Source organism: Tachypleus tridentatus, chromosome 1, assembly GCF_004210375.1.
Source record: "Tachypleus tridentatus isolate NWPU-2018 chromosome 1, ASM421037v1, whole genome shotgun sequence".
NCBI classification, from domain to species: Eukaryota; Metazoa; Arthropoda; class Merostomata; order Xiphosura; family Limulidae; genus Tachypleus; species Tachypleus tridentatus.
The window spans coordinates 34,206,456-34,219,676 of NC_134825.1; the positions used below are offsets into that span (position 1 = coordinate 34,206,456).

Here is a 13,221-nt window from a genome sequence, read left to right on the forward strand (position 1 = left end):
ATAATGCACAGGGTACTCACGAGCTGCTAAAAGTGTAGTTTGAAAAAAAATTATAATTCTTTATTTTGCCTAATGTAAACTTATCTAATTTAAAGTTTCTACTATTTTGCATTTTAGTTACTTTTACGGTAATAAATTAGAATACACATGAAAAAAAATATATATATAAAAATAAAGTGCATATCTGGGTCTTCTTTGTGCCTATCAATGACACTTAACCCTACTTTTTCTATACTAATGGTACTACTGCTCTAAATAATTTTCTATTTAACTGAATAATGCACCAAAGAACACAGAATAGCAACATGCAAAAAGCAGACAATGTTCCATAATTACCACACTTTTCTTGGCTTTCTAAATATGCAATAAGAACAGTTAAAAATTTAGAGAAGCTTGTATGTTTCCCATTAGAATAAAATTTGAACTGGAAGTGAAACAGACAATTCTCTGTATGAAAAACAATGCAAAAAAAAGTTATAAACCTTGGCTTTATATTGGTTATAAATAATATAGTATTAAATGTCAGAGAAAACTATTGGCAATTTCTGAAAGAGAGGATGTAACAAGTGGGCATGTTAAGAGAGGTCTGGGTTTTCTAACTTATTGAACTGTAACATAATATGATTAAAGGCTATAAAAATTATACTTCACCTGAATGACATTATAATGAGTAATTTACATTAAATACTTATGTCTTGGAGGGGTGATAAATAAATCACAGAAGGAATGCCTAGAAAACGTGTCACAATTCTCAAACTAGGGAGAATTCATGTTTTTTTCAACATTACCTTAACAAAATTAAGAATTTAAAACTTGTATAATATTCAATTTTGGATTATTAGTTAGGATTTGAGATCAAGAGTATTAACATCCCATGAGAAGAAAGTAGCTTAATTAACCTAAACCTCATTATGTGCAGAAAGAAATGCACATACTACGAGTGTTAATAAATTATACAGTTTGTTGAGAAAACAATGTGCTCAAAACATGGAAACTAATACTTTTACCTTCTTCTATTTCTTCTTCAGGTAGTTGTAACTGAGCTTCAATTTGTGCTCTTTCAGCATAGGTATCTTTTATAACTACATTGCTTTTATCTGTACCACTCATTCGAGTTACAGAAGTTCTTCTTTTTAATGGAGGTGGGGCTTTTCTTCTTAGTATCTCTCCAAGTTCCGGACGCTCCTTTTGAAGCTACAGTGGAATGAAACATACTTAATCAGATTATAACATTTAATAAACCTTAAGTGTATTTTTGTAGATTTCTCACAAAATAACGTGTATGTAGATTGCTAACAGCACGAAAAGTAGCAATGGCACTTGGCTAACTGTAGCCACATTTAAAAAAAAATGTTATACCTGTGTTTATGTTTTGCTACTTTCTTGCCAACTTATATTAAATTATATTCTACTTCCCACACAGTTTGATAAATTTCATAGCAAAAATGGAAAGGTAACATAAACAAAATTATGTGAAACTGTTATAAATATAATTCTGTTAATAACCATTTTGGAAAACACATGCAATTACTTTCAATTTCATGAACTTTTACTTGAAACTTTCAGCTCTTTGCTCCTAAAATGTCTGTTTTTTTCATTTATGCCTTTTACAAAATTTTAAATGTTAAGTATATAGATTGATACTGGTAAAGATGTGTTGTGACAACACTACAAGAAATGTGTACATGTGTCGACTGTTAGAAATTGGTTAATATATTAGCAAAGTAATATAAAAAAAGATCTAATTACTGTGTTCTGTAGAAATTTGACAATTATTTTTGTTGGTCATCAATAAGAGTATGCTTTTCAATATTTCTAAAATGTCAGTCTGTTCTTCAGTACAAACACTTCTTAGAATTAGTAACACAAAGATGTTTTATATGTTTATAAAACCACTATCCAGTTTAAATAAATGTAAGTCTGATTTCTTTTTTTGTTTGTATGTGTTGATGTTCATAAATAAATATACATTTTTTTTCTTCCTTTCTCTATATACATAAGGTATGTGTTTAGGAATTCCCGAGTCACCATAATCCAACTTGGATAACTAGGTTATTATAACAATAAATTTACATAATTTTGAAATGATAGATTACGGAAAAGTAGCTTATCATCAGGACCCATCACCACCACCTTTTTTCTAACCAAATAGTGAAATCTAGCCATCCAGTTAATATCACATCCATGGCATTGAAGTGGTAGAATATGTTTGTAACAATGACATGCATACCATGAACTCTCAAAATCAAAGTATTAGCAAACTAACCACTTGGTCAAACATTCTTAGTAAAGTTCCTTTACTAAATGAACTTTAATTTAATGAAAATTTTGAATTAGGACTGTTTTTAACAATTTCATTTGTATTAGATTAAATTTAGAAGTTTCTTAATAGTACTTAAAATAATTTTTATTAATAATCTAATACTATAGAACAGTTTGAACCAGTCTGTCTGTCTCTCGGTCATGCACTAATGTGATAGCAACTTATTACTTAAGTAGTTTAGTTTCCAGTTAAATAGAAGCAAGTAGTCTATGATTTGTCAAAAATTAGATATATTTGGACTAAAATGTACATAAATATTGCACAATTTTTTAAATTTGAAAATGTATTTTTGCAAGTAGTATTTTAAAATATCTACTTTAAATATTACCTAGTTTACGTATGTCCTAAAAATGTATGTGCACCTTGCAATCTAAATGCACATGTGCACCACATTTCAATGGATGTAAACAAGTTTTGTGTAAGCATGCCGTAGTAGACATTTTGTATAACAACATATTAATTAAAAGCTTAAAGTTTTAAGAAGATCTAACGTTGGATCATAGCATAGTATTACAAGTTTATATACTAACTGTAATAAGCAAGGTAAAGTTTAGCTGTAACTAAATTAAATTGAGAAATGTACACAAGTTAGTGATATCTCTTATCAAATATAGGTTGCACTTAAAGACTTAATTAATGTTAAGTCTATGACAAGTGGACTTACAGATTTTACAATCTGTGATTAGAATTATTTTAAATTATTCTAGAAATCCTGTAGTTGAAAAAGTACTATTGTAATAAAGATACTGATTTGACCCAAAACAATAGGCACAGTGCCATTAAGGGTAGATCTTTTCTTTCTACATATTTTTTCTCTTATTTTTAACTGAAGCAAGTCTTGCAATACTGTTACAGGGTTGCAGAGCAGCCAGTGAAATGAAGTTTATAACTGTGTAGTTTGGTTTTGTCTCTACTGAATTTTATGCAAAGCTACACAAAGATATCTACAATAGTAGTCTCTAATTTAGCAGTGAAACACTAGAGGGAAGGTAGCTAGTCATTACCATCTACTGCCAATTATTGGGTTACTTTTTTACCAATGAAGAGTAGGATTGACTGTTACAGTATAATGCCCTCATGGATGAAATTGCAAGCAAACTTGGTAGGACATGGATTTGAATCTGCAACCCTCTAATTGTGAGTCAATTAACTGTACAGAAGTTCCTCTGCTTCCTGGAGTTAAAATGGATGAAAATTTTCTAATAGTTCCTGGAGATGAGAAGGAAGACATTTCAATGAGTGAGCTGATGGCACATGTCACAGAAAAACTAGAAATGAAAGTTCTTACTGCTGTACAGTTTGTAAACTAGGACAAAGATTTCTCCAGAGATTGGAAACAAATTGCAGGTGACACTGCAGGAAAGCCTTCAGAAATTAATGACACCACTTTGGGTAATGAGAAGCCAACTACTTTGCCTGAGCTCAAACCACCATCCACAATTATCAAGTCATTAATGCAAGCACAACAATGGACTTTTGACCTAAAAACAATATGGACTTCAACAACCTTTGCCAGATATTTCAAACACTGTCATTACTCTCAACAGTCTGTTGTAATACCATCAGGGAAAATGTGACAATTATCTATTAAAGACTTCTTTTTTACACAAGTAAACACACAACCAAAAGTAAATAATAAATGTATAAGTATGCCACACATATATTTGTGCTAATGATCTCGTGTGTGATGCACAATGCATGATAACTTTTTATATGCATGTGTATTTTCATGCCTATGAAAAATATATAAATTTAAAAACACAGATTTCTTTGCTCCATTTATTTAATATTTTTTACAATATACACAAAAAGACTGATTGCTTATGTACAACAAAAATAAGTTTAAATGCATACATCAAACAAAATGGGGAAGGGGGAATTCAGAAATTTAGTATGGTCAACATGGAATCCAGCTTTGAGTAGCTCATTTTTAAAGGCACCTTGGTACAGTTGGAAGTGTACCCTTAATGTTAAGGTTCTACTGCATTTGTTTTAAACCTGAGACTAGTCTGATAGGTCTTCCTGCAGTCACAGGTCAAAGTCCATGTCATCACATTTGTAAACTTACATTCAAAATTTTATTGAACTACTATTTCATATATCAATATGTTTGGTATCAAATTGTAGATTATACTTCAAATCTTACTATTATGTATTAATTAATTTAAAAGTAAATTAAAAAAACAAAAAACCTAAATATCAATTTTTGTGTATCAAGTGATTTTCTAAATGCAGCACTGATTCAGACGAGGTGTTTAAGATATCCTAGTACAAAAATCTATAGTTTCTTGCAAAAAAGGAACTCAAATTACTGATATTCACAGGTTAGAATGCTAAACCAGTACCTCCTGTCTTTTCTACTTGCTAAGATATTGATACATTTAGTGAATAAAACACAGTGGTTCTTCTCACCCCATTCCATTTTTGGAAATGCTTACATACATGTACTTTTGTCTATGATGTGTGAAAAATCAATCAAATGCTCAATGCCTCTCCACATTGTTCTCAGTGGAATTTTGTGGTATTTATATTGTAATTTGATTTTTTTTAATTTCAAAGTGCATGTATAAAACATGCAAAATTTGATAAGTTTTAGCAAAGTTCATAACTAGAAGAGGTAACTGTTTTCTACACTTCTTTATTTATAGAAAGTTATAATCTTATTTGTAAATAGTAATAATGTATATGCATATATAATGTACTGTAACCAAAATATGACTGCATTTTACAAAATACTAGTCTACTAGAACATAACCATTACAGGTCACTTTATAAAGGCCAGTTTTATACTATTGGATACGTCAACATGAATGCACATGCGCCGTGTCATTCAACTTCTGTTGAAAGGTCAATAAATTAAAATTTTTATGTATATGCATAAATATTATGAAATTTTAGCTATTCAGACTGGACACCTGTGATTTTGTGTTATAATCTGTTATTATTCTGGAAGGGAAAAAAACCTTTTATTTTTTTTCCCTTTCTTTTTATTCTGGTTACAAGGTTGGTAGAATTGGTCAAACTTACACACAAAAATTATACAATAACATAAAGAATGGATAAAATATAAAGTTTTTTCTAAAGAAAACATTTGATAATTATCTGGAGGATATCAGAATGTTATATAGATGAGAAATTTGACAATATTTCTGATGCACAAAAGTATTTCTAATCTTAAAAATCAAAATTACTTCCCACGATGAACAGTCAATGTTTGAAAATAAAAATGCACAAGCAAATAAATGATTCAAAATGTTAAAAAGTAATTAAAAAATCTGATACTTTGTGCATGAATTCCTTGTAATGTTTAATAATAGTCTGCAAACTTGTGAAGATACATGTACATTATAAAAAGTTACAGTATAACTATTTTATGGTTGCTTTTGGGAATACAGAATGGATAAAATCCACCCACTGTATTAAATAAGTTAAATGAGTGAAAAGTGTGGCAAGATAATAATACTATTAGCCTTCACATTAGAAATTATAATCCAATTTTAACAGTAATTTCATGCCAAAGTTTCTTCAGACAGTAAGTGGATTAATGTGAATTCTATAGAGTCTTTCAAATCGTATTCATCTATTGATAAATTTTACTTTTTTGATTGTTGTACTAACCACTTCCAGCTTTCAAATCATACAAAACATAAAAAATGAACAGCTATTTATCAGTGACCTAGGACTTGACCATTAAAAATAGTATCACATTACATATGTCAAGCTAGGTGACAACATTTCTGTTGTCAGAAATATTCTAGATTGAGGTAAATTTAAGTCTAATAAATAGTTTTATTTCAATAAACTGAACAATGTTTAGTGCATAAGAAGTTGAATCACTTGTATTCCTTGCTTTCATCTATTGTGTTCATTAAACCTAAGTTTACTCGATGTCAAAAAAAAAAAATCCACTGGTTTTCAAACAGATATAATTTAACATAACAATATTTTTTTTAGAATGTAAATGATGTCTAAAGAAACTATACCAATATCTCCAGATCTGTGGTTTGTCCCAAAGTCTTCTAAACTTCCTATAAGACTCCTTCATTTATCATTAAAGAACCTTTAGGTATTTACTTTACCAAGAAACCATGAATTATTGTTCACACCACTTTACTAATCTCTATTGATGTAAGCAGTATAAACTGCTATACAAAATGTTGTACATAGCCATTTTCAAAGTTGTGATTCATTTGTAATTGTTCAGAGTATGTACTGTGATATTACATAGCATAGTAATAAAAGGCTGTAGTAATAAATCCACTAAAAAAGAAGGAATATCATGATGAAGAAAATACAGATAATTATATTCTCAAGGAGTGGTATCTGCTTAGAAATATTAACTTGTGCCTTGGGATGGATAGAATTTTTTTTTTAACATCAATAATTGTACTGCTTGCAGAGTTGAACAGAAAAGAAAATTTATTTTTTTATTTTCTTTGCATACTAAACTGAACACGTATTATTAAATTAGGAAATATTACTTACAAAATATTTTTGAGTAAAACATTTCTAAATGAGAGTTAAAACTACTATCTTTAATTAAAATTTGATTTGCAAATGTCTATCAGGCACCTGAAAGATGGTCTACGGTCCATATAGGGTTAAATATACCTAAGATTATATTTAAGCATAACTTGAAAAAAAGAAAAATGTCTTGCACTTAGTAAGCAGATGCCAATCATAGAAAAAGAGAAAACAAAATTATGAGCATAAAAAAAAAAGTTTCCACTGCTACTCACATTATTTTGTTTATTCTTTAAATCTTGTAACACATTAACCAAGTCAGGATCAGCCACATCAAAGCACGTTTGCCCCTGGAAAACAACTGTATTTTAAAAAACATCCAAAATTAAACACAATAAAGAAGTAAAATGCTACTTGCATAATAGTTAATGATGGTCTTTCTGATAATAAAATGTAAGTATCACAAAAATGAAATCACTACATATTAAAAATTATACCTAAAATACAGTTCTATGAACAAAAATACCTTATTTGTCATCTGTGTATAGCTGTCTTGTAATAAAACAACTTTAAAATCTGAATACAGATAATTTTACTTACCACTTACCAAATAATGGTAGTATGTGAATTACATTAAAATGAATCTTTGGTCTCAAGCACATATGAAACTTTCAAAGTAACCACATAACAAACTAAAGACATACTTAATTTCATATTAAAATCTTAAAAATTCCATCCATAGTTTGTTATGATTTTTAAATGTGTCAATGCATTATAAAAAAACACTTTAGGTTATTGAGTTTTCTATGTAAATGTAGTAGAAGTGATGAGAGTTGGCACTGCTCAAATATTCAGTTTTTAACTGGTTACAGTATGGTGTTTACAACTAACATAAGTCAAAAATACTTTCATTTTACAACTCCTACATCTTTCCTCTTCATTCTTGAAAAAACAAAAGTGAATATAAAATGCTACTGTAACACAGGTACATTATCCAGGTAGACAATTCCTTCCCTATTTCCTATTGAGTAGAATAGAAACTGATGTTTTTTTGTTGTTTTTCTATAAAGAGGAGAGAATGAATTGTTCAAATTGTAATACAACTATGAAACTTGACATAGATGTTCTTACTGAGATATAGTTTATGAAAAACACATTAATCTGCAAACCTGAGATGACCAACAATTTCTCCTACAAATGTCAACTCTAGACTTAAATTGATACACAGATGAGTGGCTTCAGTAACTATTTATATTTTTGGAGCTTGCTGAAACTAAATATAATACTTCAAAACCATATTCCTGGATGAACAACCAGCAAATGGATGAATATTTGAATGTCAATCCACACTGGTTATAACACTGCTGTGCAATGTAGCAAAGAGTTCAATGTCATCTAAATATACAAATAATTTAGTTTATCAAATTCTACTCAACCAACTCTATTGGTTATGTAACCAATCAACAGAATGTGATAACATAGGAGAGATGAGCCAAATTTAACATGATTTTAGTTAGCCTAGGGGTATAGATGACATGGAACTAAATTTTTGGCAAAAGCATGAACTTAGCTGAATCCCATACTGCAATGTACATATGATAAAAGGATACCTTCAACCTTAAACTAGGTAACTGACTAGCATCTAAAAACGACTATGCCTACCAGTTCTAAAATCAAACTGACTGCAGTAAATGTTTCCTTTGTCAACAGGACAAGAAAAAAAGATATCCTGTCACCACCAGGTTCCTACAGAAGAGAACAAGATAACTACACCAACACATCGCAACAAACATTTCTTTGTACCATGGGATCAATAATTAACTAATCATATTAAACCCAGACAGACTAGATAAAGGTAGTGGCATGGAGGTTACATTAACAAAATATAAAGCAAATTATCATCAAAGCTGCAGACCTCTATTTGAAAATACAAAGTTATAAATGGATATTAAAAGAATGTTTAAAACTGCAAATAATATGGAGGAAAACCAAAACACGATGCAAAGAATGTTTTCATTGTTAAACATATCAGAATTCTTTCTACGTAAGAGAGGTTACAAGATTTGCTTAATACAAACAAGGACCGTTAAACTAAATGACAAAAATTAACCCACGTGCTGACTCAGCCAATGAAAGTCCCATTATAATAATATGAGTACAGTACTCAATAGTTGGCTAAGAAGTAAGGAGGTGAATCCAACTGCCACCGGCAATAATATAAATCAGTTATATTCAAATTAAGGAACTAATGACATTCTATAAGCAATGTTTTTAATAGATGTAGGTTAAAGGGTTAATTACTGTCACATATGCCTCTGCTAGTTCTTCATTAAGGATGGATGTACTATTGGCCTTCCAGAATGATTTGGGATTGGTTTCTGCACAAACATATGAACACAGTGAGACTCTTCATTTTGCCAAACATGTTGAAATCATATGTAGAGAGATGCTTTATCACAAGACAATTTGTGGTGACAAGTAACATGAAGAAAGTGTTGAACAAGTCATCCGATAAGTACTTGTTAAAACATCATCCAATTAGTATTTATTAAATTTGTGCATATGATTGAAGACAATGCAAATACAAATCACAATTTAGAAGTTGTTGTGTCTAAATGAGATTTTGCTATGAAAAAATTTGCAGTATAATTGCTCCACAAAGTACAAAGGAGTGAAAAAAATCTTGTAAGCAACAAACAAATCATGAGATTCCATTTGGTGTATACATGATCACATTAGTGTTTGCTAAAATCAGAGAAAGACAATTAACTGACTTCTTCCATGGCAATTCATGTGAAAAATGGTGACCATTTAAACTGTGAGGATTATTTGACAGGTGTAACAGTAGTAACACTAGTTTCATTTGCACCATAAACTACTCAAAATTAGTACTACATACTGGAGGGTTTACACATTTTGATAAAATGGTTAGAAAACAAATGATATTTATAATCCAGATATTTATAAAGATTTTGCTTAAACTTACATTTCAAATTTCTGGTTTCTTCAAGATTAATACATATAATTGTTTGATATTAGAATATTTGTTATATTACAAAGCAGTTTTACAATTTCTGATTATTCTAGTATCAAACAATTGTATGTACTAACCCTTAAGAATACACAAAAGCAAAATGTTGATTAAAATAAAAGTTATTTTACAATTATCTGCAGTATAAAAGTAATTATTTTCTAACATTTTTAGCAAAATATATAAACTACTCAACTTTGATACTTCAGTTTAGAAATTTAACACCTAACTAAACTGGTGTATTGAAAAAAAAATGGTGGCCATCCTGAATCATAAGATGGCAAAAGTTTTATGTATAAAACTGATTCAATTCGGACATACATGCCAAGTTTCACACTTGAATCTCTATTTTTTAATAATTATACATATCTGATCTATTGAAACAACAGAGATAAAAAATTATAAGTAAAGAATATAAACAAAAAAAGACAACCATAAACAAGTAACTTATTTTATTTAAATAATGTTTTATGTACATATTCTGAATATACAACTAAAACAAAAGCACTTCTCCAGCAGACTTCCCCAAACAAGAAAATATTTTATTACTTATTCTTATTACCTTGATGTCAATCACTAGCACTGAAATTTCATTTGTGACAAATGTGTTTTTCATTACTACATTTCAAAAGACAAATATGCATTTACAGATTAAGTTTCTACAATTTCTGAAATAAATGTTACAAATCAAAAATATAAACTCAAAATTAAAACTACACTTCGAATAATTGTACTGACCATCTATTTCTGCATGTATATATTTAACAAATATATATACACAGAATTTTTTTCAAGTCATTTTACCTTATATGACAGAAAAATAACTTACAACAAAATTTTGAATATCCATATTTGCAAGGTTGTCAGCTAAGAGTTCACAAGCTTCTTTCTGGGCCCAATGTGCAGCAGCATGAAGAGGGGTCCATCCATCATTGTCCTGGATGTTCAAATCCAAGCCAGCTTTGATCAGTAAGCTGTGGCCAAATGTGAAGAGTTTTACAGATTAAAAGTTGATGCTTAAATTTCTATTGACCAGTTAAAAAATTACGTGCATAAAATATGTGCCATATAGAGCCACTTCAAATCAAAATAAGACCACTTAAGAAGACATAGACCTAAAGATTTATGGATATTATTAGAAAAGATATTTGTAATATTTCAAAAAATACCTGATATATCTTTCTCTTTTACCTCAAAAGGTGAACACTTCTTGTTCACCAACATTTCTGAAAGTTTCTAAGTAAAATATTAGTGCTGTCCTTTGTTTGATGTACACATATCTGCTGAAATATATTTGTGTCTATGTTTAATAATACATTTTGTTTTCATTACACTGCCAACTTCTTTCTAGTCTATTCCTTTAGGTCATTCAGGATATAAACTACATTTTATTCTCCTTGGCCTCAAGTTATTATGGCTATGACTTGTACGTGAGAATATCTCAAATTTTGCTCAAGATTCCTTAATAGAAAACAGAAGGTAACTTAGTTAAAATGTTATTTGAGTGCTTGTTGCAGAAGTTATAAGCTTATTTAAGACACTGTTATTATTGTAAATTTCAGCATTTAATAGAAGGCATTCCAATCATTGAAGTAAAACAAAAGTATTTTTATTTCTAAGTAATATTTAACAAATTAATGATGTTTAAGATTATATTCTTACGAGAACATAAATTAATAGAAAATTGGTTTTTCATGTAGTAACCGTAGGAATATTTAATTTTTGGTTAAAATTTTCTAGTTTTATTCAAATTTCAGCTGTAAGCAATGTTAAATACTCATAATTTAATGTAAAAAAATTTATATGATTGTAAAACTAATATTTTGTGTGTGAAAGAAGAACAGTCTGTTTCATACTGTTTGTCAAAATTGCAACATAATCTTTACTTTCTATATGTTGACAAAAAATACATTTTAAGATTGACTTCATCTAACCCCCTACCAAAAAAGATTAATTTTAAGTTGATAAAGCAAACCATGTACACATATAGATCACTTGGCTACTTATATATCTTCTCTATATATTAGAGTCATGATAGAAGTTTTTCACTTCTGTTATTTTAAGTGCACAAAAACTGGCAAAAAATGTGCATTTACATACAAAAAATATTATGAAAGTGACACAGAAAACTCACCAATTCAAAAGTACCCAAGTTTTGGGTCTCTTTTGAAATTCATTATGAGTAAATTAAACAGTAAACAAGAAAAAGCAGTCCTTTATTTTAAATTTATCTAATAAGCAAGATAACTTTGAAATCAAATGTTAAGTTGGTTGATATTTCAAAAATTTAGTTAAAAAATACAAACATCTAAAGCAATGTCTAATGACACACATCTTGAGTTACCTCAATACTTTAATATAGCCTTTTGCAGCAGCTACATGGAGAGCTGTTGCTCCAGTCTTTGGATGAATTTTATCATTAAAATTTTGATTTTTTACAAGAAAGTCTTGAGCATCCTGCAACATAAGTCGTTCTTCTTCAGTCCGTGCAGCATCACAGTCAATTCCTAAAACACAACATTAATTGCAGATGAGCTAATCAAGAATCAGGAATTCAGAAAACAGATTACATTAATAGATTTATATTACTTATGTATATATAATTCCTATTTATATTGCTAAACCCAAAATGTATTTCCAATAATACCTAACTTCTCTCACACTTATAGCTGTCATTAAACCACCAGTTTCTCCCTTTACCCATCTAAGTATTAGCTATTTTTTTTCTCACTTGCTCCAGTCTATCATATCCCTCTCAGGTGCCTTTGGTACTGTACATAAGCACTTCATTCAGATAATATTATCTAAACTAACTCAATCTCAGCCTTAATACTGCTCTTGGTGGGGAGGAAGGGGAGAGTGTAGGAGGTAGGTATTACTGGAAATACATTTTTGATGTAAGAAAATTAACTTCTAAAACTTGCATGTCTCCCCTCACACTACAGCTAGAATTTCACACTGAGAAGGTGAGAACATTATTAATGCATCAAACACCTCCACAGATCATGGGGGTTTCAACAGAAGATTGGCATCTTAGAGGGGAAGTTGTACTATCAGGTCATCCCTCAAGTAATGTCCAATTTTAGGTTCAGAAAAAGAGAAAGGATTTAAAATGATTTTAATGTTATTTAATCAATAATATATGTTTCATTATTATTAATTACTTCCTGCCAATGATCCACAAGCTTCTGAATGCCATTTCTATAAAATTCTTGGGGTTTTGAGGAAAAGAATGGAGAGAGGGTAGTTTTGATATCTTCATGTATTCCAAGCTCTTTTCCATCAAGATAGTTCTGCAAATGATAATTAGATAGGGCAAGGTCTGGAGAATAATGAGGATGTGGATGTTTTCCCCAGTTTAGCTCTTCAATCTTTGCAGATGTAATCCTTGCTGTATGGGGCC

At 29.7% G+C, this 13,221-nt stretch overlaps 1 protein-coding gene across 4 annotated transcripts in view; it reads right to left on the reverse strand.

The window, feature by feature from the left end:
- Window positions 1–13,221, reverse strand: part of LOC143245754 (protein phosphatase 1 regulatory subunit 12B-like) — a 119,369-nt gene that overhangs the window by 49,540 nt on the left and 56,608 nt on the right. For all 4 annotated transcript variants that reach the window (XM_076492025.1, XM_076492024.1, XM_076492031.1 and 1 more), the window contains exons 4-7: window positions 12,163–12,325; window positions 10,648–10,792; window positions 7,063–7,137; window positions 1,008–1,194 (exon numbers count right to left, since the gene is read on the reverse strand). In XM_076492025.1, coding sequence (XP_076348140.1) covers window positions 1,008–1,194; window positions 7,063–7,137; window positions 10,648–10,792; window positions 12,163–12,325 — 570 coding nt within the window. The remainder of the gene's footprint in view (window positions 1–1,007; window positions 1,195–7,062; window positions 7,138–10,647; window positions 10,793–12,162; window positions 12,326–13,221) is intronic.